Source organism: Scardinius erythrophthalmus (genome assembly GCF_964197995.2).
Source record: "Scardinius erythrophthalmus genome assembly, chromosome: 18".
NCBI classification, from domain to species: domain Eukaryota; kingdom Metazoa; phylum Chordata; class Actinopteri; order Cypriniformes; family Leuciscidae; genus Scardinius; species Scardinius erythrophthalmus.
In genome coordinates, this window is record NC_138238.1 from 11,169,547 (window position 1) to 11,192,444 (window position 22,898).

General features: G+C 42.2%; 1 protein-coding gene across 16 annotated transcripts in view; it reads left to right on the forward strand.

The window, feature by feature from the left end:
* The window catches only part of tcf7l2 (transcription factor 7 like 2), an 89,430-nt gene extending 68,138 nt beyond the window's left edge, over positions 1-21,292 (forward strand). For 3 of the 16 annotated variants that reach the window (XM_081392638.1, XM_081392630.1, XM_081392631.1), the window contains 10 exons: positions 5,850-5,982; positions 7,712-7,814; positions 8,957-9,043; positions 13,090-13,230; positions 13,320-13,482; positions 13,813-13,920; positions 14,931-14,994; positions 15,644-15,694; positions 16,785-16,857; positions 20,219-21,292. In XM_081392638.1, coding sequence (XP_081248764.1) covers positions 5,850-5,982; positions 7,712-7,814; positions 8,957-9,043; positions 13,090-13,230; positions 13,320-13,482; positions 13,813-13,920; positions 14,931-14,994; positions 15,644-15,694; positions 16,785-16,857; positions 20,219-20,660 — 1,365 coding nt within the window. In that variant the 3' untranslated portion in view covers positions 20,661-21,292. Of the gene's footprint in view, positions 1-5,849; positions 5,983-7,711; positions 7,815-8,956; positions 9,044-13,089; positions 13,231-13,319; positions 13,483-13,812; positions 13,921-14,930; positions 14,995-15,643; positions 15,695-16,784; positions 16,858-17,351; positions 17,425-20,218 lie in introns of all 16 variants that reach the window. The other 13 variants (XM_081392640.1, XM_081392634.1, XM_081392643.1 and 10 more) reach the window with 11 other exon arrangements.
* Positions 21,293-22,898: the final 1,606 nt, after the last annotated feature.

Sequence of the window (22,898 nt, forward strand, 5' to 3'; positions counted from 1 at the left end):
AAAATAAAAAAACAAGGGGAAATAACATGGAATTTGATCAGATGTTTTTTAAGTTATTAGTGAGCATTCTGTCTTCCATATCCTTATTTCATTTCCTTGTTTTATGTGAAGAATGGTTTGTTTGTGAATAATTCATTTGAGGGAAGAAAAAAAAATATTTTAAAAAAATATAAAGACGGCAAAGTAAAATAAAAAAAGCAGAAACGAATAAGAGAAATTGTGGATGCACAAAAGGCCTTTGTAGATTTGTCAGGGCAAGGCCACTGAGAGTTAAATGTTGGATCTTCTTTATCCCCCTTAAAACAGAAGTAGAGAATAAAACAATAGAAACAAGACCCCACATTGATGTCACGTCCATGTCAAAACGCAGACAAATACCTTTCTCCCCTTTTCCTCCGTCCTCCCCCGGATGGTGGGCTTAAGAGGGGACTGTCAGAATCACACAGCTAAGTGACTGCTTGACACACTTTGCTGATCTTGCCCTCCCTTTATGGATGTTGTTTTCTCTTGTCTTTTCTCTCGCTCTCTCTCTCTCTTTCTGTCTCCTTCCCTTGCTCGCTTTACCTTGTTGTAGCCAAGGCTTTTCAAGCTGCTAGTTCGTCTTTGGGCATCCTGGAGGCACTGCAGAACCCACACAAACACACATACACACACACAAACTTGGACAGACACATGCACAACAGTAATAAGCCTTTTTTCCTAGTGTTTTTTCATGTTTCTTTTGCTTATGGGAAGACATCTCTGCAGCTCTGATAACTATCAAGTGAGATTTCTCTTCATCTTTAAAAAAACAAAAAACGTATGTCTTTGAGCTGGACCGACTGACCGCTGAAGGAAAACCTCACGGAGAAGGAGAGATGAGCGATTATCTGCTGGCGGAGGACAGGCCTTGCCGGACGTCCTAAGACGCAGATCCCCCTGTGATCCGCGAGAAAAAAAGCAAAGAAAAAAAAAAAAGCCCTGCGAACAATGGCGTGCACGTGAACTTCAGTGTGTGCGACCCTTTGGTGAGGGACACACACATGCGCCCGCTCAAACACAATAGCAGTTTTGGGAAAGAAGCTAAGGTTGAAAAAGAACAAGAAGACAGGGAAGAAAGGAGAAAAAGTCTTATTCGTTGGCGGGAGTGAGAGGTGGAGGACAGGGGAGGGCTCATGTACCCGAGAGAAGGCCTTTCACTGGGGCTGGAGGACAGGGGAGGAAAGACTGGCTCTCTGGCCTCTGGGCTGTCTCTCCTACAGCAGGTTGGCTGCTGGCAATTCAGTCTTAATGCCTGGGTAAGTGCTCAGCGCTATTACACACGCTGTTTTCACACTCCTATGGCCTTTTTTAAATCATCTTTCTGCTTTTGTTAGACTGAGTAATGCACTGTCATTTTATCTGCCTCAGAGTGGCTTACGAGATCTGTGTGTGCGTGTGTGTTTCATAAGGAAGAACTTAGAGATAGATTGATTGATATGGCATTTGAAGATGTGCATGGTGCACCTAGTTAAAGTTGAGGGTTTGCAAAGGAAGGGAAGGAATAATGTATGCATTATATGAATATTTCATTAGTGTTCTGTGCTTAATTTTAGCCTGTTGGAGATTTGAAATTGGCATGTTCTGTTGTAATTAAAAATTTCTTTGTTTTAAATTGACAGAAAATTGTCATTTGCTTCCATGTAAATTTTATAAATTGATTAAAATGCATAAATAGTTATTTGTTAAATAATACTTTTTTATGCAACCATTTTTATGCTGCTTTCAATTTCATTAGAAGCAATGTCATTTTTTCGTATGTTTTTAACCACTTGAGACGTTTGATTTGTCATTTTCTTTATCATATTTGTTTTTAAATGAAGGAAGTAGAAAACTGGCACAATATTCTTCAGCATTGAGAACAGGAGGGAAGTTGCTATTTATAATTTTATAGATGTTGTAGCGAGTCATTTGTTTTGATTGTGTGTGTGTGTGTGGGTGGATGAGGGTTGTTACGGTGACATCATCATAGTTCCACATTCTTTTGAAGTTCTTCTGTCTCATTTCGAGCGTTCTTTTACAAACAGCACACATTTGGCTGCGTCTATTTCTTCCTCATTTGAACATTCTCATACATAAACAAGCGTGGATGTTTTCTGCATTGTGTCCACTATGTTTGGATGCGAGCCATTGGCACGTACACTTCTCGAGTTCAAGTCCTTGGCTGCTTTTTTTTTGCTTGCTCTGGAATTTCGCAGGCCTGAGAGCCCCTCTATCCATCATGAGGATGTCACACCCCCTGCGTCCCCCCCGTCCCCCAGCCCCACTACAGCTCATTAGAGCCCACAAGCTCCAGTGACAACTCATCATATCATGCCGTAAAGCGGAGTGAGGCGCTCGGGCCCTCAGGGGCCACAAGGTCGCCACCTTCACATTTTGTCTTTAAATTGCTCTGCAAGGTGCCACCAAGCGGAAATGCTGCGCCAACAGCTTTTTCCTGCTGCTGTCCGGCCCTGTCTTTCTCTTTCTCCTTGTATCTCTTCCACAGGCGTACCCGAATATCACTTATTTCCCATTAGTCTTATCGACCCGACTGATGTAAGATTTACTTCATATCAGGGGTTTCATACATGTTTAAATTGTACATTTTAAATGATGGAGTTATGATTATTATGATTTAAATGACTAGGTTCTGCTCTTAAATATTTCATTGTCTAAGAAAACAATCTTCTTGAAATAATTTTTTTAAATGATTATGCAGTATTTTGTTTTCTTGCTTTGTTTGCAAGGCTTACCCTTTAAAGCGGCCTATATGAGATAGGCACTATATAAATAATTCATATATATTATGATGCAGTTTAAGTTTTTACTAAAAATTATCAAAAAGGATAAAAATATGTTGCTTAAAAGGAGTGAGAACCCTGAGATATTATTTCTCTTACGTAACCATGTGTATTTTGTGAGTTTAAAAAGTTATGATTTTGTGATCACAATCGCAAAAAAACTAAAAAACTGTCTGAAGACACATCTAAAGATGTCATAAGGGGTGTGTGTGTGTGCGTGCACATTACTTTGTGAACGAAACAGGAAAAGAGAGTGAAGGACAGGATTTGATAGGCGCTGCATTGAAACGAGCGTGACATGCTCTTCTAAGACAAACAGGCCTCTCCATTAAAACAGGCCAGGCTTTTGTAAGACCACCACTAGGGGTCACGACCCTAAGCAGCAACTGTCAATCTCATTGGTTTGGAGGGGGGTACGTATGTCTACAGATTTACTCACACACTCAATGGGTATGCTGACAGATTTGTTGACACATATTTTATTTTATTTATTTACCTCATCCAAGGGCATCTACAAATTTGCTTATTTTCTCAGGAAATAACCACATCTAGAGATCTAGGTTTATTATTATTATTTACCTGGTTATGTGAATTAGTCCTTTAGCCTTTTTTCTTCTATCTATTCATAATGGTTGTGGTGGGAGGTATTGGCAAACGATTAAACAGGAAGTAGCCTGCTTTCTTTGCACATAATAGGGAAAAAAGACGCCCACATATTTTCTTTGTGTTCCTTGTGTGGGTTTATTGTGCGTCTCGCTGGACCTCCGTGTGTCAGTCTCCAAACTCAATGAGTTGTTTTAGAAGTGGGGTTTTAAAGAACGCGTATTCTGCGATTGTTAGCGTCCGACAGTACGCGGGTATGTACGGGCGTGTACGTAGGTGGTCTTCCTCACTCCCCTGAGTTGCTAGAGACAATTAGCCATGTCTGGAGGAACAGGGTAAAGCCATCATACAATAGCATTGGGGTCAATAGAGCCAGATTTATTGTGAAGCTTTTCTTAAGACTGAAGACTTAATGGACTTGAATAGCACTCAGAAGGGGAATTGTTTGAAGAATGTTTTTGTATGCTGATTATCCATTGTGCCATGTTATTCTTGTCCTGCTGTGTGTCTTGTCCAGAAGGCATCATGGGGAAAAAAAAGAAAGAAAAACCAACCAGAAAAGTGCTTGCATGTTTTAAAATGAGACCTGAACACAGGTCCACTTTTTTTTTTTTATTAGTCATTTAGCAGGCGCATTTCTCCCAATGAGAACAGTACAAGCTAAAGTAATTTCCATTTCCAGCTATTCCGGTCTACCTCTTTTATTCTCAGGGTTTTGCTGATCTGTTCAGGTAGAGAAGCGGGCGGAGACGCCACTGTATCGAGCCGCGATAGCGTGCTGTGCTACCCAGAAGCCAGTTAAACGGGATGCCCAGCTATTATTCGTGGGGCTGTGTGGCATTTGAAAGGAGTTCTGTTAGGCCCAGTGACTGTGATGTAAATCATTTGGCTTGTCTCTGGGTGAATGTGGCCGCAGTGGACTGCCATTTGGAGCTGTCCCTCAATGGAGAGGCTCCGGACAAAAGAACTCATTTAAATGGCTACTAAAGCCTTTCAGCGCGGAGAGAATTGACAACATTCTTTCACATCATTACTGAGGGGGAGGTTATGGGGTAGCTTGCGGTGGAGGGGTGTGCGGCATCGTTCCCTTAATGGCAAACTCGTCAGCTGTTTGGCAACTGTCATCATCCCCGTCTGTTTTTCTTATGACAGGTCTTTCTTTTCTTTTCTTTTTTAAAAATCAGTTTTTATATGTTATCTCTCCTCTCGTTGTTTTTCTCTGTGGCCGCGCGCTTTCCTTTTCCCATTTCTCTTTCTGTCTCCACACAGTTTTCTGCTCTCAGGGGCCCTGAAAACGTCCCCAGAGCCCCTTTTCTTTCCCCAAGCAGCTCTGTTCAGTTCATTAATCTTTCATTGGGAATATGGCAGAGCGGAACGCCCCCAATGCTGAAAGTGGCCTCTCTCTGTGCCTCTTTCTCCCAGTTTAGAGGCCCTAGATGGACACTTCAGCTCAGACTTGGGTCCTGGTGTCCTTCCCATTTTGAAAGCTCAGATATTTTAGTCCTGACAAAAGGATGGCTTGCCTCTGCTTTTATAAAACATGTTCTGATGTTCAGCTCCATTGTTTTTTTAACAACATCTCGAGTGCTGGATTTAAATTTGGAACGTTTTAAATAAAGACACTGGCCCCTGCGTGCCCTTTCCTTCCCCTCGAATTGGCTGCAGGACATCTACAGCTGTCAATCAGACACACGGACGCCTCAGAGCGGGCATGTATGCGAACAACTCAGGGTGCTAGATGTTTTCCTGTCAGTCGGCTCGGTTTGCGTCGATTTATAGTGTCTAGCGGGAGCAAATCCCTTTCCACGTGTGGCCCGTCAAATCTACAGCACGGCAGTAATCTGGTTAGGTCGCGTGCACTGGGAATACACTAATGCCAGGCTATGCCTCAGCACCCCTCTGCTCGGCTGTAATCTTGGGTAATTGAAAATGGGGCCTGTGCCACTTAAGAACACAAAGAGCAGATTACATAGCTAAAACCAATTTGACCAAAATGCAGAAATGGATTTTCTCTCTTCCCCTCCCCTCCCACCCCTCCTCTCCTATCTTTTATAATGCAAACCTTTTCCAAAAACCAGACCCTGAAGGAAAAGGAAGGGGTGGGAGCACGAGATGTGGGAAACCCAGAGAAAAAGGAGGGAGAGTGCGCTTTGATTGGCTGTCATTTGGTATATTACGTGGTTTCTGCGAGTGCTTTTTGGGTCGGACACATAATGCAATCAGGCACCGCGTCTTTTATGTATCCAATGACTGTGTGAATCAATATTCTGCACCTCAGAAACTGTTTTTAATTACAAACCACACTGTTCTGAGAATTGGCTTGCGGATTATGATGGACGCATATTAGTCGAATTAGAGGCGCTGGTGTGTTTCTGCCCCAACCCAAACATGTATTAACGGCTTCTTCTTTTTATTCCCACCCCCATCCCTCTATTTTTTTGCCAGTCTAATAAGGTCCCTGTGGTACAGCACCCTCACCATGTGCACCCGCTCACACCTCTGATCACCTACAGCAATGAGCACTTCACGCCTGGGAACCCCCCTCCACATCTACAGGCAGACGTGGACCCCAAAACAGGTACATATGCATGCACGTCTTCCTTTACATTCATGAATTTTAGAACAGGCAGGACGAAACCCAAGGCTATCCTTCAGGCCTGGTTAACTAACAGCGTTGTCCCGGTTGCACTGTATGATCTCGCCGATTGCTCAGTCTGTACTGCTGCATTCAGCTACCTGGTAAGATGCATCAGAGCGTTTTGGAGTCATCGTGGCGCTGGGCCAAGGTTGCGCCCCTCCTTTTGTGTGCATGTTGAGATAGAGCCGTTGACCTGGGTCAGTTAAGCCTGTGGAGCCACTTGACTTTTGGGAGATGTATTCAGGGACCTCTTATACTTAACTGCGGGATCCCGAAGCAACTCTTGTTCTGATTCTGAGGAACATAATTTAATTTCCCCCCTCTTTTGATGACATATAAATCAGACGATCCGGGGAGTCTAGATTTCCAAACCCGGATGAAAACTGTATGAGCAGGAGGTTTTCCAGGAAACTCGATTTGAAGGCTTATGTTGTTGTATCTGTCAGGATTCTCATCTCACAACAAAACGATTTCTCTTCAGGTGTGATATAATGTCATTTGGTAGTATGTTTCGAAATCAGATTATCAAACAGAAAGGTATTTTGCTCCTCTGCAACACTATACAGTCAAGCAGCTGCTCTTCAAAGCTGTCAACAACCTGCATGTTGATTTTTAGAGGGCTTTTTCTGTTCTCATAACAGACCTCATCACTAAGGGCCTCTTTAAAGACTCAGAGACTGTTTAATGTGCTGCTTAATGGCTCGCTTAATTGAGTTTCGAGTTTAATTAATTAACAAATTGTATTAAGACCGCTGCATACAGTGCCAGTGTGCTGTGGAGGCATTGTTTTCCTCCTCCTGCACAGCTGCCATTAGCCACTAGTATTGAGAAGAATATTTTGTTTTTATTTTTATAAAACCAGATTTAGTAGATTTTGAAGCAAAACAACATTAAGTAGACTAGATGGAAGTATATTTAGTCAATCCAAAGTCAGCTGGCTTGCTAACGTATGTTATTGTAAACCAGGTGACTGTTTTTGTGGACTCTTCTTTTTTTAGGAATTGTTTTAAACCTTCTACCCATCATGTGTGATGTTGATAATATAGTTAATTGGCCGTTAAACTCCAAAACCAATATTGAGGCACTTGAACAGACATCCGCTGCTAATATGTCATTCTCTCTTAACACGTGCCACAGTGTTTGCGTTGTTGACTTGTGAACCTCAATTATCGCCCGTTGTTAATCCTCTGATTCGATAGACAAATGTGACAGGGCTCTGTATTTTTTCTCCTCTCCCCCGTGTGCCATACAACATCGTGGCTGCCTCCACAAGCTTTGATCAGAATGTGTTATTTAGAGCTGTGCATGTGAGCTCAACCTCCTCCCTTTCCCACCTCCCTCTGATGTTGACTTTGTTCAATTGTGTATCTCACAGAGGATAAATTTAACACTTAAACTTCATCAGGGAATTTCTTTGTCAGGACAAGAGCAGAAACATTTTCATACCGTTCTCACACACACACACACACACACACACACACACACACACACACACACACACACACACACACACACACACACACACACTCTCTCTCTCTCTCTCTCTCTCTCTCTCTCTCTCTCTCTCTCTCTCTCTCTCTCTCTCTCTCTCTCTCTCTCTCTCAATCACTCTTCATTCTTTTCTTTGCATTGGATGTATTGTATTGTACAACATGTATTTCTCTTGCAGGAATCCCAAGGCCTCCACATCCTTCAGATATATCCCCCTACTACCCCCTGTCACCTGGCACTGTAGGCCAGATTCCCCATCCGCTAGGATGGTTAGTACCACAGTAAGCAGCCCAATTTTATTCTTCTTTGTTTTGTGCTGTTATAAAATAATGTATGGTGGATTCCAAAAGTCTGAGACCACAAAAATGCCTTAATGTATCAAAGTTTGTTCTATTTTTTAAATAAATTTGTTTTTTAATATGTATTTTTAATATATATTAAAACTGTAAATATTAGAAATATTGAATTATGTTATCAATGTTTTTTTATCTTTATTTATTGGGTTAAATTCGATTTTGAATCGCAGATCCCAGATTTTTATCATGAACTCTGATATTTGATTCCACTTTAAATATGACATAAAAAAAAAATTAAGCTTTGTTCAAATATATTGCATTTTGTCATCATGTATTTTATATTTGTCAGACCTCTTGCCCACTTTGCCATGTGCTGGGTATTTAATATGCAGTTTGAAACTTTGGCCATCTTACAGCGCAAAAGCTAACTCATAACCTCTGTACAGTTTATACATTCTAGAAGGGCACCGCTGGGGCCCACAGCAATGCACCCATGGCTTTCTTCATCCCCTAAACTCTAAATTGCCTCTTTGTGGCAAATGCTATTTTGCATGTCTCTGTATTGTCCAATTAGAGTAATGAACTGTGATTGCCAGTATTTTACCCACAATTCCACACGGGGGCTCTCCCCTGGTAACTCTTGTCAACACTTGTTAATATGACAAAAGGCTACAAATTAAGCTCTGTTAATTTAATGTTTTCTCACCGCGATCTAAATACCGAGAGAGGCCCCAAGCGCAGCCACGGCCCTTTGATTCTCTGCACTTTATTTTGGTATAAATTTACATTCATTATTGTTTGTCTTTGGATGTGTAGACCTCAATTAGCGTGATGGCTCCATTAAAGGGGCCGGTGCTTCGTCTTTAATTAGCACAACAAAACACCTAGTTTCAGCTCAGGGAGAGGGCCTCCATCGACACCAAGCGCGGGGTTATGAAATTTAATTAGCCATTCCTATCAGATTTGTGGCATTCAAATTGTTCAGAGTTTGCTTCCCTTTGATCTGCGCTCTGCAATCCCCTAGATTTTTGTTCTGATCAAATGAGAATAAAGCCGCCTGCATAGAGAGTGCTTTTTTCTCTTTTTTCATCCCTTCCTGTACCTCTCTTTCTTTCTTCTTTTCCTAGGCAAGGTCAACCAGTTTACCCAATCACGACGGGAGGTTTCAGACACCCCTACCCAACTGCCCTCACTGTCAATGCGTCCATGTCAAGGTGAGTTGAGCCTTGGGACGACCGACTCGCTGAGAATGCAAGTGTGATCTGTGAGCGTGTCAAACCCTCACAAACTTCTCCCTTAAGGAGAGACAGCTCTTGTCTCAGTGTTCAAAAAGAAGACAGTCCCATGCGATCCGCTACGTATTAAAATATTAATTGTTGTTATCATTTTATAATGAGACCCCTGAAGAACGTTTACCCCGACTGAATGGCAGAGAACGAGAGGCCTGTCAATGTCTTAACGTCATAAGTAAATGAATCTCTTCGTAAAAGTAAAAGTGCTGCAGATTTCAGGGGGCTGTCGTTGGACTCTGAGCGAGAGCTTTGTGTGCCCCTTTGGGGTCTGGTTTAAGTGGCGATTTGGACGCAAATGTCCCCAGGAGAGCAGTAATGGTTCAGTGTGTGGGGGGATTGTGGGAAATGTGTGTGAGCGTATGTTTGTTTTAACTGTCATAGCGATTGCTCCCTTGTGACTGTTACTCATCTGTTATGTGAGAAGTGGGAGGTGTTTGCTTTAGATGACAAATCTCTGTTTGCTTTGTTGCTTTTATGTCATTCAAACACAAACGTGAGATCCAAGAGCTTCATATGGTGGTCACCTTCTTCTGCATTTACTCAGCCTTTCCCCCTAATCTGAAGCATATGATACTCTTTTCACAATGATGATGAATGTGAAAATGATGATGATGATGGTGGCGAGACTAGCCAGAGAGGCACAGAGAAACATCTGGTTTATTGTTTCGAGAAATAGAGACCAACTCAAGCCCAGCCTGTGTCTCCAGACAGGGACAAACTCCTGTTTAATTGCAGCGTGATTGGAAAAGCAGCTCTGGAGGCCTGGTGAGCTTAGACCATAGGACGTTGATTGATAAATGTGAGCAGGGAACCAAGAGAAGGAGGGAGAAACAGGGAAAGGGTCTGTGCACCCTTAAACACTGGCCTGGGTTTAAGCATGAAAAGCCTTGGAGAAGGTACTCCTGAGCTCACAGAATTGTCCTGTTCCATATTTCTGTACAGCACATCAGGATATTTAACATACACAAACATTGGGCCTCATTCATGAGAGAATTTTTCGCAAAACAATGCTTATGTGGAGCAAAGTGCATTTACGCAGTACAGTAAATGTACATTTTTAGTTTACACAGTATATTTATAGTTGATTCATGAAATGTGAAAATTTCATCAAATCTAGCAGAATGAATTTTCATGTAAATCGATTTTACGTGAGAGTGTTTGAACAAAACATTTACATTTACATTCATTCTGTTTGCGTGAGTGAATGAGGCCCTATCTCTCACTTGCATCTAGTATATTTTCATCATCCTCACACAGTTTAAAGTGGTCAGGCCAAACATAATAGCTCTGAAACACAATATTTAGCTTCGCAGTGATGAGTGCATTGGCAGCTGCTCTGCTTATGAGCACAGGGTCTTTGCAGCTGGTCCTGACTCTTAAAGGTCCATTTTTATTAACAGCTGGCTTTGAAACCAAGGCCTCATACATTTGACACCAACAGCTTTCACTCTTGTGTGTGTTTTGAGTTCTCGGCTCCATAGAGAAGTCGTCTGTACCCTGCCAAAGGCCTGGAATGAGCCTATTCTGCCTGCTCCGCTGTCAGGCGCCTGTGCAGGTCTGCAGCCTCTGCTCAGACACTGGACCTTCGCTTAAGTGACAGCTGATTCTGTTCTAATGAGGCCTTTATATTGTGATCATCCTATTTCCAGTGCAGGCTAATTGAATCTTCTGAATGGGGGCTAGGGGGATTGGTGATGTGCTGGGGAAGAGCTAATGCGTTTTGATAATCTGTAATTGAATTAGCATAGATTAATAAGTGGTGGTCTTGTGTCTCTGCGGAGGGAAGGTGCTTTAGCATGTTTGTGTCAAAATCGGTGGCGTCTGCTGTCACCAGCCTCCTGCGCAAAAATAATGAGCACCAGGAAAAGGTTTCATTAATTGTGTTTATGGTTTTTCTATGAATAAAGAGGGCAAGAGAGAGAGCGGGAAATCTTGCTTTGTCGTCTTTCTCTGTCAGTGGACAGCAACTCCAGAAGGCCTCGGGATTAAGAGAAGCCCATATGTCTCTCTCTGGTGCCTGTCTTCGGCTTACAGAGATTCTGATGGCCCTATCTGCTGCCATTTATTATGCAGTTAGCACACAGGGCTTCATGTAGCGATCTGCTTTTCACCCAGGTAACGCTTCAGCCATCTAAAAAATACATTTCAGAGCACGAACGCCGCGGACTCGGATCCGGCAAATGAGCTACATTGTTTTGATAATGGGGTTGGAGTCGTACAGGTGTGTCGGCCGTCCCTGGTGACGGGGAGGAAAGTGTAGGCCTCTCGGTCCCTGCCCGTGCCTGCCCTTTGATATGTTCCTCCATCCGCACCTCCGCTCCAATCCCTTCTTTTTCCACCGAGGAATAGAAAGCGGATGACAGACAGAGTGCACCGTCGGGGTCATTATACATTAAACAGGCGCCGAGGCCATTGCTCCGATTGGCAATTAAATGGCACTCACTGACACTCGGCTGGTGTGGAAGAAGATTGAGACATTGGACCCTGCAGGGGCCCTTCTCTGCACACCTCTGTCTCGCTCTTCCCTCAGCAGGGCTAAATTGGTGGCAGACTCTGCTGCGTGCTGATGAGCCGAATGATGCCCTGTGCTTCAAAGGGATGGACGTCATGTTTAAACCATAACCTGGGCCTCGCTATGGCAACAGCGGCACGGGTGGGGGCCGTGCTGATGGGACAGTCAGGAAGAAAGAGGAGGGAAAAATTGGACGACGGAACAGAGGAAATTTTAACAAGTATGCAAGGACAGAAAGAGCAAGAAAAAGGTGGGGGCTAATGATCACGGCACTGCAGCCACAACGCCGGTCCCCACTCAGTAGGAGCGGGCGGGCGGCCTGGGTGACATGGCACAAACACACATGTGTCAGGGATAAAGGAAAGAGAGAATAGGAGAAGAGAGATTGGGGGGAAACACAGTCCCCAGAGAGAACCTTCAACAGAAACTAGTTGTTCCTTGTGAGTTTACGCTCATCATTATATTCTGGCTCCAAGCCATATAGCCACACTCAAGCAGATAATGAGCTGTTTGAAAAAAAGAATTATTCCTTCTCTTTTTTTTTCATCATCCTCCATTCTTTCTCTCAGATTTGTGTACGGCCATGCACAGCTGGGACGCACTGCACACACACACACAGACACGGGCACAGATATGTTTATTTGTATGCTCAGGAATTTATTCTGCTTTCCTACAGATCTTTACACAATGCATTGGGAAATGATATTGTAGATAAGTCCTTCAATCAGGCAGGGTGACATTTTAGTGTATAATGCAAGAAATGTAATTGTAAATCAATTAGTAAATAAATGAGAAGAAAATGACCACCCTAAATGTTTTTAAATATTGATTTAAAAACAGTTTTGCTTTATTTAATTTTACTTTTACTTTACCTGTTTACTTTATTCATACATGGCTATGGAATGTGATTCATCAGAACTCATTATTAGAAAGGGGGGGAAAAATCCCAGTATTTTATATTTCATCAAAATGTAGTCTTTTCTCCACCTTTGAAATGACTTTTGTTGACATTACTAAGGCTGTGTGGGTCTTAACTAATATTATAGTCCACGGTTCACGATCCTTTCCAATGTTGATGTTAAAAACAACATAAAAAAATCTAAAAATTTGGTCATTATTATTCATTATTTGTTATTTTGAATAAATTATCAGTATTATTCTAAAGAAAAAAATCTGAATCAAAATATAATCACTTTTTCCACCTCTGAAATGACTCCTATTTTCCCTCTTTTGTGATCCAACAAAAATCACTCCCTGCTATTTTGTTTGAGCTTGCAATGCATCACATTTCAGATTTGTCCCTTCCCTTCTCCCACATAACAGATGTACAAGGTGTTGCTTTGTGTTTATAGCTGCTGTGATGTGTGAAGTCTTTAGCTCATATTCAGTGCTTTACTCTGTGAATGTGTGTATCCATCCATCATTTCACCCGTGTCCACTCTGACGATTTACACAGTCTTCTCTCCTCCAGGTTCCCACATCACATGGTGCCACCCCACCACAGTTTGCACGCCACAGGAATCCCCCACCCAGCCATCGTCACACCTAACGTCAAGCAGGAGTCCTCTCACAGTGACATCGGGTCCCTCAACAGCTCGTAAGTTCACTTTACGCTTTTCCATTCTCTATTAATTAATTAATCAAGTTGGAATGCATATGCTAACATCTCATCCCACCCATTCGCAGGAAACATCAGGATGCGAAAAAGGAGGAGGAAAAAAAGAAGCAGCCACACATAAAGAAACCTCTGAACGCGTTCATGCTTTACATGAAGGAAATGAGAGCCAAAGTGGTGGCAGAGTGCACACTGAAAGAGAGCGCAGCTATCAACCAGATCCTAGGCCGAAGGGTGAGCGTCACACACACAACAAGGCCAAAGCATTATGCGAAATGGCAGCAGACTGTCTCAACTACTAAGACCACAGATTGCAGTGTTGTCGGTGGTGGAAAAACACTGCTTATTCACTTTTCTATTTCTGTATAATTGTAATCTTGCTCAATGTTGCTAGAGTAAAAGTACAACACCATGGGAAGGGGAAATTTTAATCGCGGTGGTTGGACCGCTCATGGAAAAACTTCCGTGTTGTTTGAGCCTAAAATATCAGTGGTCTCTTTCTCTGAGTGTGATGGCTGCAGTTTTGATGGATGTGTGTGTGTGTGTGTGTTTCTTTATGCGCAGTGGCACGCTCTGTCTCGAGAGGAGCAGGCCAAATACTATGAGTTAGCCAGGAAAGAACGACAGCTTCACATGCAGCTGTACCCCGGCTGGTCGGCACGAGACAACTATGTAAGTTTTTAAGTTTTCAACAAGTAACAGTGTTTATTCCTTCCCCAGGGGGCCACACAGCAGTTTAAAGCCATCTAGATGTGTATTTTACAAATCATATGACAAACATCCAACAGCCTCTGGAGGAAATTATAGCACTCACCACTCACAAAAAGAGCTTTAACTTGGGTAGTTGGCTGGTCTTATCTGGCTTAAGCTGGTTTAGTTGCTCAAAACCATTTTAAGACCAGCAAAACAGACCAGCTTAGCCTAGCTGGAAGTATTTAGATTTATTTTAGATCTATTTGCTGTCCATGTGCTTTTTCCCCGTGTACTGTGCGATTTTCCTCTGCTTTCATTAGTATTCCACTGGTTCACCTAAAAAGAGAAAGGCGAGCTGAGATCAGAGTAATTAAATAACCACAGGGCCTAAACGCCTCGCAGCTTTGATGAAAGAGGACATCTCTCTCCGCCGCCAGAAATAGGGAACGAGCGCACCGTTTACTGTTTCGCCGGATTTTCGCGCCTGACAAACGGCCCCGCCGCCCAGCCTGTCATCTCCCCTTGGAGTCTGACCGTGTATCTCGACTCTCCTAGGCAAAGTTCCTCAACCGGAGCAAAAGAATCATTCCGCCTGGGCCTGACCTCAGCCTCCACGAAATCCGCGGTCATGGACTCGTCCGGCAGAAACATAGCTCGTTTTTGAGGACAAACGCAACAAAAGTTCTCTCGTTCTGCTCTTCCCCTCCAGTAAACTGATTCGCTCAAAGAAACCTCCAGAGAATCCAATCGTTTCACAATGAAAGGAAAACTAAGCAGCAGTGAGACAACAAGGAATAAACAAAAGGAGAGAAATAGGACGAGGGGAAAGAAAGGGAAAGTTCTGTTCTGTCCTGCAGTGGCAGTTTAAACCTTCAGGCTCTTACATGAATAAATAAATCAGTGAAAACATTGGCCTCTCTTGTTCATTTCATGTCTCGGTCTTTTCTGCAATATAATAACTAAGGTTCCTGTCTATTTCTCTTTTTCTGGCGGGTAACTATCAGGGGAAAAAGAAGAAGAGAAAAAGGGAAAAGCAGGCAGGAGAGGGCAATGGTAAGTGAGCTGCAATTATCTCTCATATTAAAGCAGACCCATCATCTGTCACAAGTGTGACATCTCAAAGATGAAAGTCCAGCCTTTTTTTGTCTTATCTCTCTTTTTTTTGTGCCTGCCTCATTTTGTATATAGCTATGCTACCCAATGCAATATTTACACGATAGACTGCTTGTTATCCCCCTCCCCTCCCCTTGCCCCATGTTGAGCATTAATAACATTGAATATGCATGACCCCCCCACCTCCCCCCTCACCAGCTGCCCAGCCCCCCTCCAGTATTTATCGTACTGTGATATGTATGTTTTGAGAGTGTGAGTTGATCACCCTTGTGACCGAGTGCCAGCCTCTGAATGTGCCGCCCATGCTTGTGCTTATGTGGTTTTGTGGACGTAACTTTGGGCTGTGCCTGCTGCATGCTTTTTTGTATATATGTGTTTATTTAGTGATGATAAAAGAAAATTGTTTGTTTTTTAAATTCACCCACATCTTTCAATTAAGGAGGTTTGCTGATTACATTTGATTCACTTTACCGTTCTTCTTCATGATGCTGATTATTGTGAGATATTGTCCAGGAAGAATGTATTTGCGGTCGCTCTCCATCATGGACACCTTTTGAAGGCCTCTGTATCTTGTTCTTTTTTTTTCCAGAACACAGAGAATATTTTCCAAACCCTTGCCTTTCACTCCCTCCGATTACAGGTGCTAATGTCATTTTGAGTCTTAAATTACTAACTTGCTTTTTCCCTTTTTTTGGTTCTTTATGTATTTATTTATTTGTGCTTGTGCAGTATATCAAATATTTAATGATCTTTCTTTAATGAATAATGCTACATGTTCATATATATTTTTTATTTGCTAAGCTCAGTAATTCTCTTGAAGAATACATTGCTTTACTTTATTTTGCTCCTTTTCAGTTGTTTCCTTTGCTCCATTTTTCATTATACACATAATTTCATCAAAAGATGCTTCTATGTTAAAAGTCATGTATTACTATGTTAAAGATAAAAGATCCCAGATTTGGTCAGCTCTACGCATGCAGCTGCAGTATGTTTATAGGAAAGACCTCTTTATGCTAAGAATAACCAGAGATGTTGTTATCAGGGTAAACCTCCTTAATCTACTGCCTTCAGTAGCTGCCCCTGCGCCTCCTCAGCATGAGTGCGGGTTATGCCCTGTCTCCTCTTGATCTGCCCCGCTTACGGCCTGCCTTCACCCTCCTCAAACACTCGTCTACCCATGTCCTTTACTCTGGTGCTCAGTTGGACTGTTTGAGGTGGATGAACGTGGGCCAGGCCTGTTTATGAAGCAGCTTTGTAGTGTTTCCCTGGCTTAAACTAATGCTCCACCTCCCTCCTATAGCTCCTCCCTGCTACTGCTGCCTCAACAACCTGTCCCTATCTCCTCCTCTAGTCTAGATCAGACATTATATATGGCAGACATGTATCCATGTCTGCTGCATCCCGCCCTGCTTACCTTTTAACAAACGAGCATTTATTCATAAAGAGCCTTGGTTATGAAAGGCATGCATTGTGTGCTGATTTGATTTCTGTCATTCATTTACTTTCATATTTGTTTCTCACAGTTTGATTTTTAATTTAATTATTTGTATGACTAACAAAATAGGGTCAAACATGTCTGTAAATGCATTACTGCACTATTTAAATTTATCTGTAGGAGAAATAGTAGTGCAAAGACTTTCATTGGATTCAATTTATCTCTCTTTCCGCTCTGTTTTCTGATTTCATCTCTCCTCTGCGCTGGCTTCCTCTTCCCTTCTTCGTCACGTCAGATCTGAGCGCCCCAAAGAAGTGTCGCGCACGCTTCGGGCTCGACCAGCAGAATAACTGGTGTGGCCCATGCAGGTGTGTATCTGGTGTGGCGGCAGGTGTGCTAGAGCAGGTGACAGCTGGGGAACTCTCTCGTTGGTACCTCCTCCCACTTTTCTGGCTCTCTCAACCTCGCATTCTCTCCACGCCACTTCCTCTGCCAATCAGCTTCTGCAAATCTGGGAGATGGGGTTTGTTTTGCTCTTTTAGGTTGGGTGAAATGGCTGTTTGTGTGTTTATTTTTTTGTGTGAGTGTGTGAAAAAGGAGTTCACATAGCAATCCTTTTTGAAATTGAAAAGAGGTGGGGTTAAATAAAAAGGCGGGGTTTATTTCCCTCTGTTAAGGGGGAGGGGTGTGGCCTGGGGGTTGAGATGGGCTGGTCATGGTAAGTTTTTGGGAAGGCACGGTACCAATGTCCACAGCTGAATCATATGCTCTAGCTCCATGCCTTTTGTGTCCAATGACATGTGCTTTTTTTTTTCTTTCTTTCTTTCTTTGTTGTGTTTTTATGTTCCTCTATGGATAACAGATGCAAATACCCCTAAGAAGTGTCGTGCCTTGTTCGGGCTTGACCAGCTGGGTTTATGGTGCAAACCCTGCAGGTATATTCCCAGCCCCACTCTTGGGGAGAACATCTAAAATAAGATGATGATGATGATTTTAAGATGACCAAAAAAATCATCTTTTCTTCTCTCGACACTTTTTTTACATGGATTATGCTTTCCTACTTCAATCTCCGAGGCCTTGTTTCAGTTTATATGTTTGCAAAGACTTCTTTCTTACTTGTTTCTGTCCTTTTCTGACTTTAGAAACACTTCAGACGAACTGAAACCCTTGGGCAGAAAATGACGAAACAAAAATAATTACAAAGGCATTGTGGTTCAAATTTCAAGTCAAGCAAAAACTTTTTTTATTTAGAATATTTTTATATCTGTATACTTCAATATTGCAGGTTTTTCTGCCCAAGGAACTAATCTGCTGTTTTGTGCTGTTCTGCCCAGTCACTTCTATTAGAACTGTGTGATGTAGCCACTTGTTTTGTGGAGGGCAGGGTTGGGGTGATGCCATCTCATCCCCCCTCTCTCTTTTTTTCTTCCCCTTCTTCTTCTTCTTCCTTCTCCACTCCTCTCTTATAACCCTTTATTCAGTCCCAACCTCTTGTCTTTCTGTTCTAATACAAGCAGTCTTTGAATTGGGAATATGTGGATGGTAGGTATTTGTTTCTGCTAAGTAATACCCTTTTCTGTGTCATGCTTGTGCACTCTTTCCTTTTTCACCCTTTCCTCATCTTGGACATCAGACGTTGTGCTGTTGTGATACTCCACTGTCCGTTTTCTACTTGTCCTCCATAATCCTTTCTAGTTTAGAAATCCACCTGATTCTCCAAAATCCACTCTCTTTAGTCCAGGTTTGGTGAAAATCTTTCTGACAAAACTGTATTGTGTAAATTAAAATTGCTTTAATGCAATATTTTCAATTAGATGTTTAGGTAGAGAGGTTCAATGTTGTCAGACACGCTGAGGGACGACAATAATTGGTATTTATTTTGTAGACTGTGGATTCTCTTTGATTTTATTCGCTCATGTCAGTTTTGTCAGAGGAAAAAAAAATAAAGGCTGGTGTTGTTCATACTTTTTCAGTTGAAACCACACAATATTTTTTCAATTTTCAAACTATCCTGCTAGCCAGTAACTGTTTTATGGCAGTTGATGGGGTGGTATTTTTTGTGGGGTAGTGCCGCTCATCAGCACTGCTTGTTATTCAGAGGAATAGCCTGTGCATTTTTGGGCTGTGTTGAGAGAAACGCTGGTAATTGCGTCTTGATTTAGGGAGCTGGAAGGTTAAAAGACCCCACTCAGCTCTGTTTCCTGAAAGATGCATCTGGAGAAATTCCCTCAGAGACCTATAAATCAATAAGGAACACAGGGAGATACTTAGAATCAATATGGCTCTTAAAAAATGGATATTAGCTTATTTGCCGCTGTTTGACAGGCAGTTAGCGCATTGACAGACCTGAAACGTTCATAAATTCACGACCGGCCTCCATGCAGAAGACGTTCTGTAGCTCTACAGTCATGTACGGTACAGGGTAGAGTAGCAGACGAATCAAACAAACACATCTCTGTCTCTTTCACCCATCTTTGACCCTGAAGTGCCACGTCTCTTCTGTATTAAGTCTGTTCTGTGCAGACCCCTCCACCGTACACCAAGTGGGTTTAAGTGGCCGTGACAAGAGTTCCGCCCCAAAATCGCCCCCTTTTTGTCATTTTTCATCATAGTGTGTATCTACCTCCCTGACTGTCTCTCTCAGTGTCTTTTTTCGCACTTTCGTCTGAAACCAACACGCATAAGAGCAGGCGGGGGTATGACTTGAGAAACAATCCTTACCTGGCTGTTATTTTCATGACGAAACCACTAAGAAGTTGGTTTATTGAACCCGGTTCTCCCGCAACTCTCTGGCTCCCCCTGTCTTTGATTTAATTCCCTTTTATTTTACTCTCTTTCTTTTCTCTTTTGGAGTTAGCCTCGGCTGCATCACTGAGCTCGCCCTTTAGGCAGGATAAAGAGAGTTTTTGGGGAGGAAGGGGGGAGGGTTGGTCAGGTCAGGTAGGGCAAGGTACACTGAGGTTTTCCCGCTCTCTCCGTTCCTCTCGCTTTCTCTCACCCTATCACTTCTCGTCTCTCTCTCTCTCTCTTCCCCTACCTCACGGCGCGCTGGCTTGGCGCTGGTGAGATGTGGCTGGCTGGAATGGCTGGCCGTAGGCGTAGCAGACGAGAGAGGGTCCTGACCCGAGCAGAAATGCAAACATGGCACCACGACCTCTGTGCAGAGCGCTCACACACATGTCTTAGGGGCAAGCTGAGAGTAGCGCTTTCTCTCTAACCTCTTACCCCACCATCTGAACTTCCCCTGAAGGAATGCAAGGAAAAAGACAGGAAAAAAAGAAGGGAGAAAGAGAAGTGTAATAATTCAAGCTGATGTGTAAACCGGATGGATCCCCTCGCGGTTTGCGAAACCGGGGTGGAGTTCTTTTGTTTGGAGTTGCGTTGTGCCGCCGAAGGAAAACAAAGAGAGTTGTAGGCCTCACCTCTTTCATCATCCTCATTCGGTCTGTTCATCTTCCTCTCGTCCTCCCACTGTCCTGTCCTCTCTGCATGTAATCGTGTGACACCATGTGAGAGCGAGACTGCTAATCTCGTCCAGCTCTAGCGTCCATTTTCATGCAGAGTCTGAAAGTGGGTCCGCCAAAAGTTGCTAATGAGATCAGCATGGGTGTCCCGACCTTAAGATATGTGCATTTAAATGGACGTTAAGGCTCTGTGTGATTCACTCTGCTGTTCGGGCCAAGAGATTCAACATGTCCCCCCCCCCCCCCCCCTTTTTTTTTTTTTTAGGAGAAAAAAGAAGTGCATTCGCTACATTCAAGGTGAAGGCAGCTGTGCCAGTCCTCCTTCTTCGGACGGAAGCTTACTAGAGTCCCCCCCATCCTCCCCCTCCATGGTTTCTCCCTCCCCGTCCTCGAAAGAGTCCAAACCACAGACTGAACAAATGCAACCTCTCTCACTGACTATGAAACCGCCCCCCCTGCTTTCGTCGTCCCAACACCAACACCTCTCCATGGCTCCGCCTCCACCCTTAGCTCTGTTGGACAACTCCAGGGCGGGCAAAACATCCGGCTCGGCACACAACGGCTCCCTGGACCCCTCAGATGTGCCGTCGTCCCGACCCACAGGCTCCGCCTCCTCCAGGCCCACATCGGGCTGTCATTCCCACTCTCTGCTGCCCAGCTCCACCCCGACGCAACCCCTTTCACTCGTAACTAAGTCAATAGACTAGCTTGGTTGTTTTTTTAAACTGGCTTTCTCTGTTTGTCCGTCAGTCTTCTGTCTTTTTTCATTCTGTGTTCTGATTCTCTTGTTTTTTCTGTGCTATATGGCTTTGAAAATTTTGTTAATTCTTTATCAAAGTTCATTGGTCAATATTTGACCTGTCATTATCTAAAAATGAAATTATTATGATTAAATATTGAAAATTAAATACACTAAGTTGTAGAGTATAGCTTTGTGAATCTGCCAAATTTTTATGATTTTTTTGGATTTTGTTTTTTGTTTTTTTTTGTTTTTGTTTTCAGCTGTACAACAGAAAAGTGCATAATTGTTATGTAGTTTTACATAGACATGTTTAAAGACAGATATACAAAGTAGGCGAGGATTCTGTGAGCCCTTTTCTCAAAGAATTGGTTCTCCTTCATTATTTGTATTAAATACGAGCTTGTGAACCAATCATTTTACAGCTGTCCAAAACTCAGAGGGCACGAGGACTGTGGAGACACCTCTCCGCCTGAGGAACAACTTTAATTGTGATGTTACTTGTTCTTGTTTAAATGTACAGAAATTTGGGGGGTTACTGTGTTAATATGCATTGTTCCATTGCGTTGTCTGTTTTATCCTTCTTTTTTTGTCGTTGTTTACCAGGGGGAGGGAGGTTGACTCGGGTTGGGGTGGGACGGGGGGTGGGGGGTTTGGGATATTCAATACAAACTGTCACAATGCTAGGACCAGTAGTATTTATTGCTTTAGAGATTGCTTGTTGTATCTTGTATGTTGTCCCTTTTTGAAATCTTTTCGTTTTCTTAATACATTGTATAAATATTCTTTTTCTTAACGTAAGCAACTTATATATATATATATAAATGATCCATTTTTACAAGGAGGTTTTGAAGTTTCAAATGTTTTATTGTTTTAACATGAATTTATTATTTTATTTTTTATTTTATTTTATTTTATTTTGTTGAAAACCAGGATTCCACCTAAACTACAGTGTAGATTCTCAAAAAAAAAAAAAAACTAAAAAAGCAAAAATGCAAAAAAGCAAAAAAAAAAACAACAACGAACAGATGTATGCACAACTTAATTTCTAGAAACATATCTATAAGCCATTTTACAATAGGTGAAAAGGAAACTTGAAACGGGGACAGTGGGTTCCATGTCTTCAATAGTCGATTTTCGTCTCAAGCCCTTCTTTTCTATTGCACATTCTCATCTCCGCCTAACTGTAGAATCGTGTACAGATTTTTTCCCGTGCCAAAATTTGTGATAATTTCCTCTCCACCTCTTATGACGCTGTAGGTTCTTTCGTTGTCCAATGTTTGTTTTTTCTTTTCTTTTTCAACCATAATTTGCTGTGACGTTACATAGATTGCTATGTATGTAGTATAAATGTTGCTATAACAAATGTGTTTGGTAGCAGATTGTCAAATAATAAAATTTAAACTTAAAAGACGGACGTCATACTGTATAAACCCTCAAGGGCCAAATTATGTATATTAGGAGGTTCATAAAAAACTATTAAATACTACAAAAAAACACAAACTGCCACTTTTAAGTACACTACTACATATAGGTAGATAGAAAAAATAGGCATGTTGATGTTGCAAGAGGCTGTAAAAAAGCTACAAGAGAATCATTCATTCGGTGCCATTGTAGTTGACATGACGCAACTGTAACCCGTCGATTACTTCTCTGGTTTATTAAGATGCTAATGATGAATAGTTTGAATGTTTCCTTAACGGCTGTGATGTTCCTGTTCTCTTTTATGCTCTTATATTTTTATTTTGGTTTGTTTTATATTATTTTTTTTTTCTTTTTCTTTTTTTTTCTTTGTTTTTTTTCCATTATTTGAAATGGTTCCCAAAAACCATGTTTTTGTAATGAATAAATGTTAATGCTGTACAGTCTCTGTAGCATGCAGTTCTGTATTAATAAAAATGAGTTAGTATGTGAACTTGCCTTCTGTCATCTTCTATCCCTTCGTTTGGATAAATGTAGCTGTAATGACCATAACCATGTAATATATGGTTTTTATTAACAGCACTATAATAAAAGTCCAAATTTTTTGGGGGGACACCTTCCAACCAATCCTGGTTCTGTAAGAAATTGCATTGGACACATTCTGGTTTCTCAAGAGGCGTTATCTAAATGAAGGTTGCAAACTCTGACTCTGATAAGAATTACAGACAGCAGTAATGATGATTATTGCTAATGAAACAACCTGAAGTTAGTCCACCATAACTCT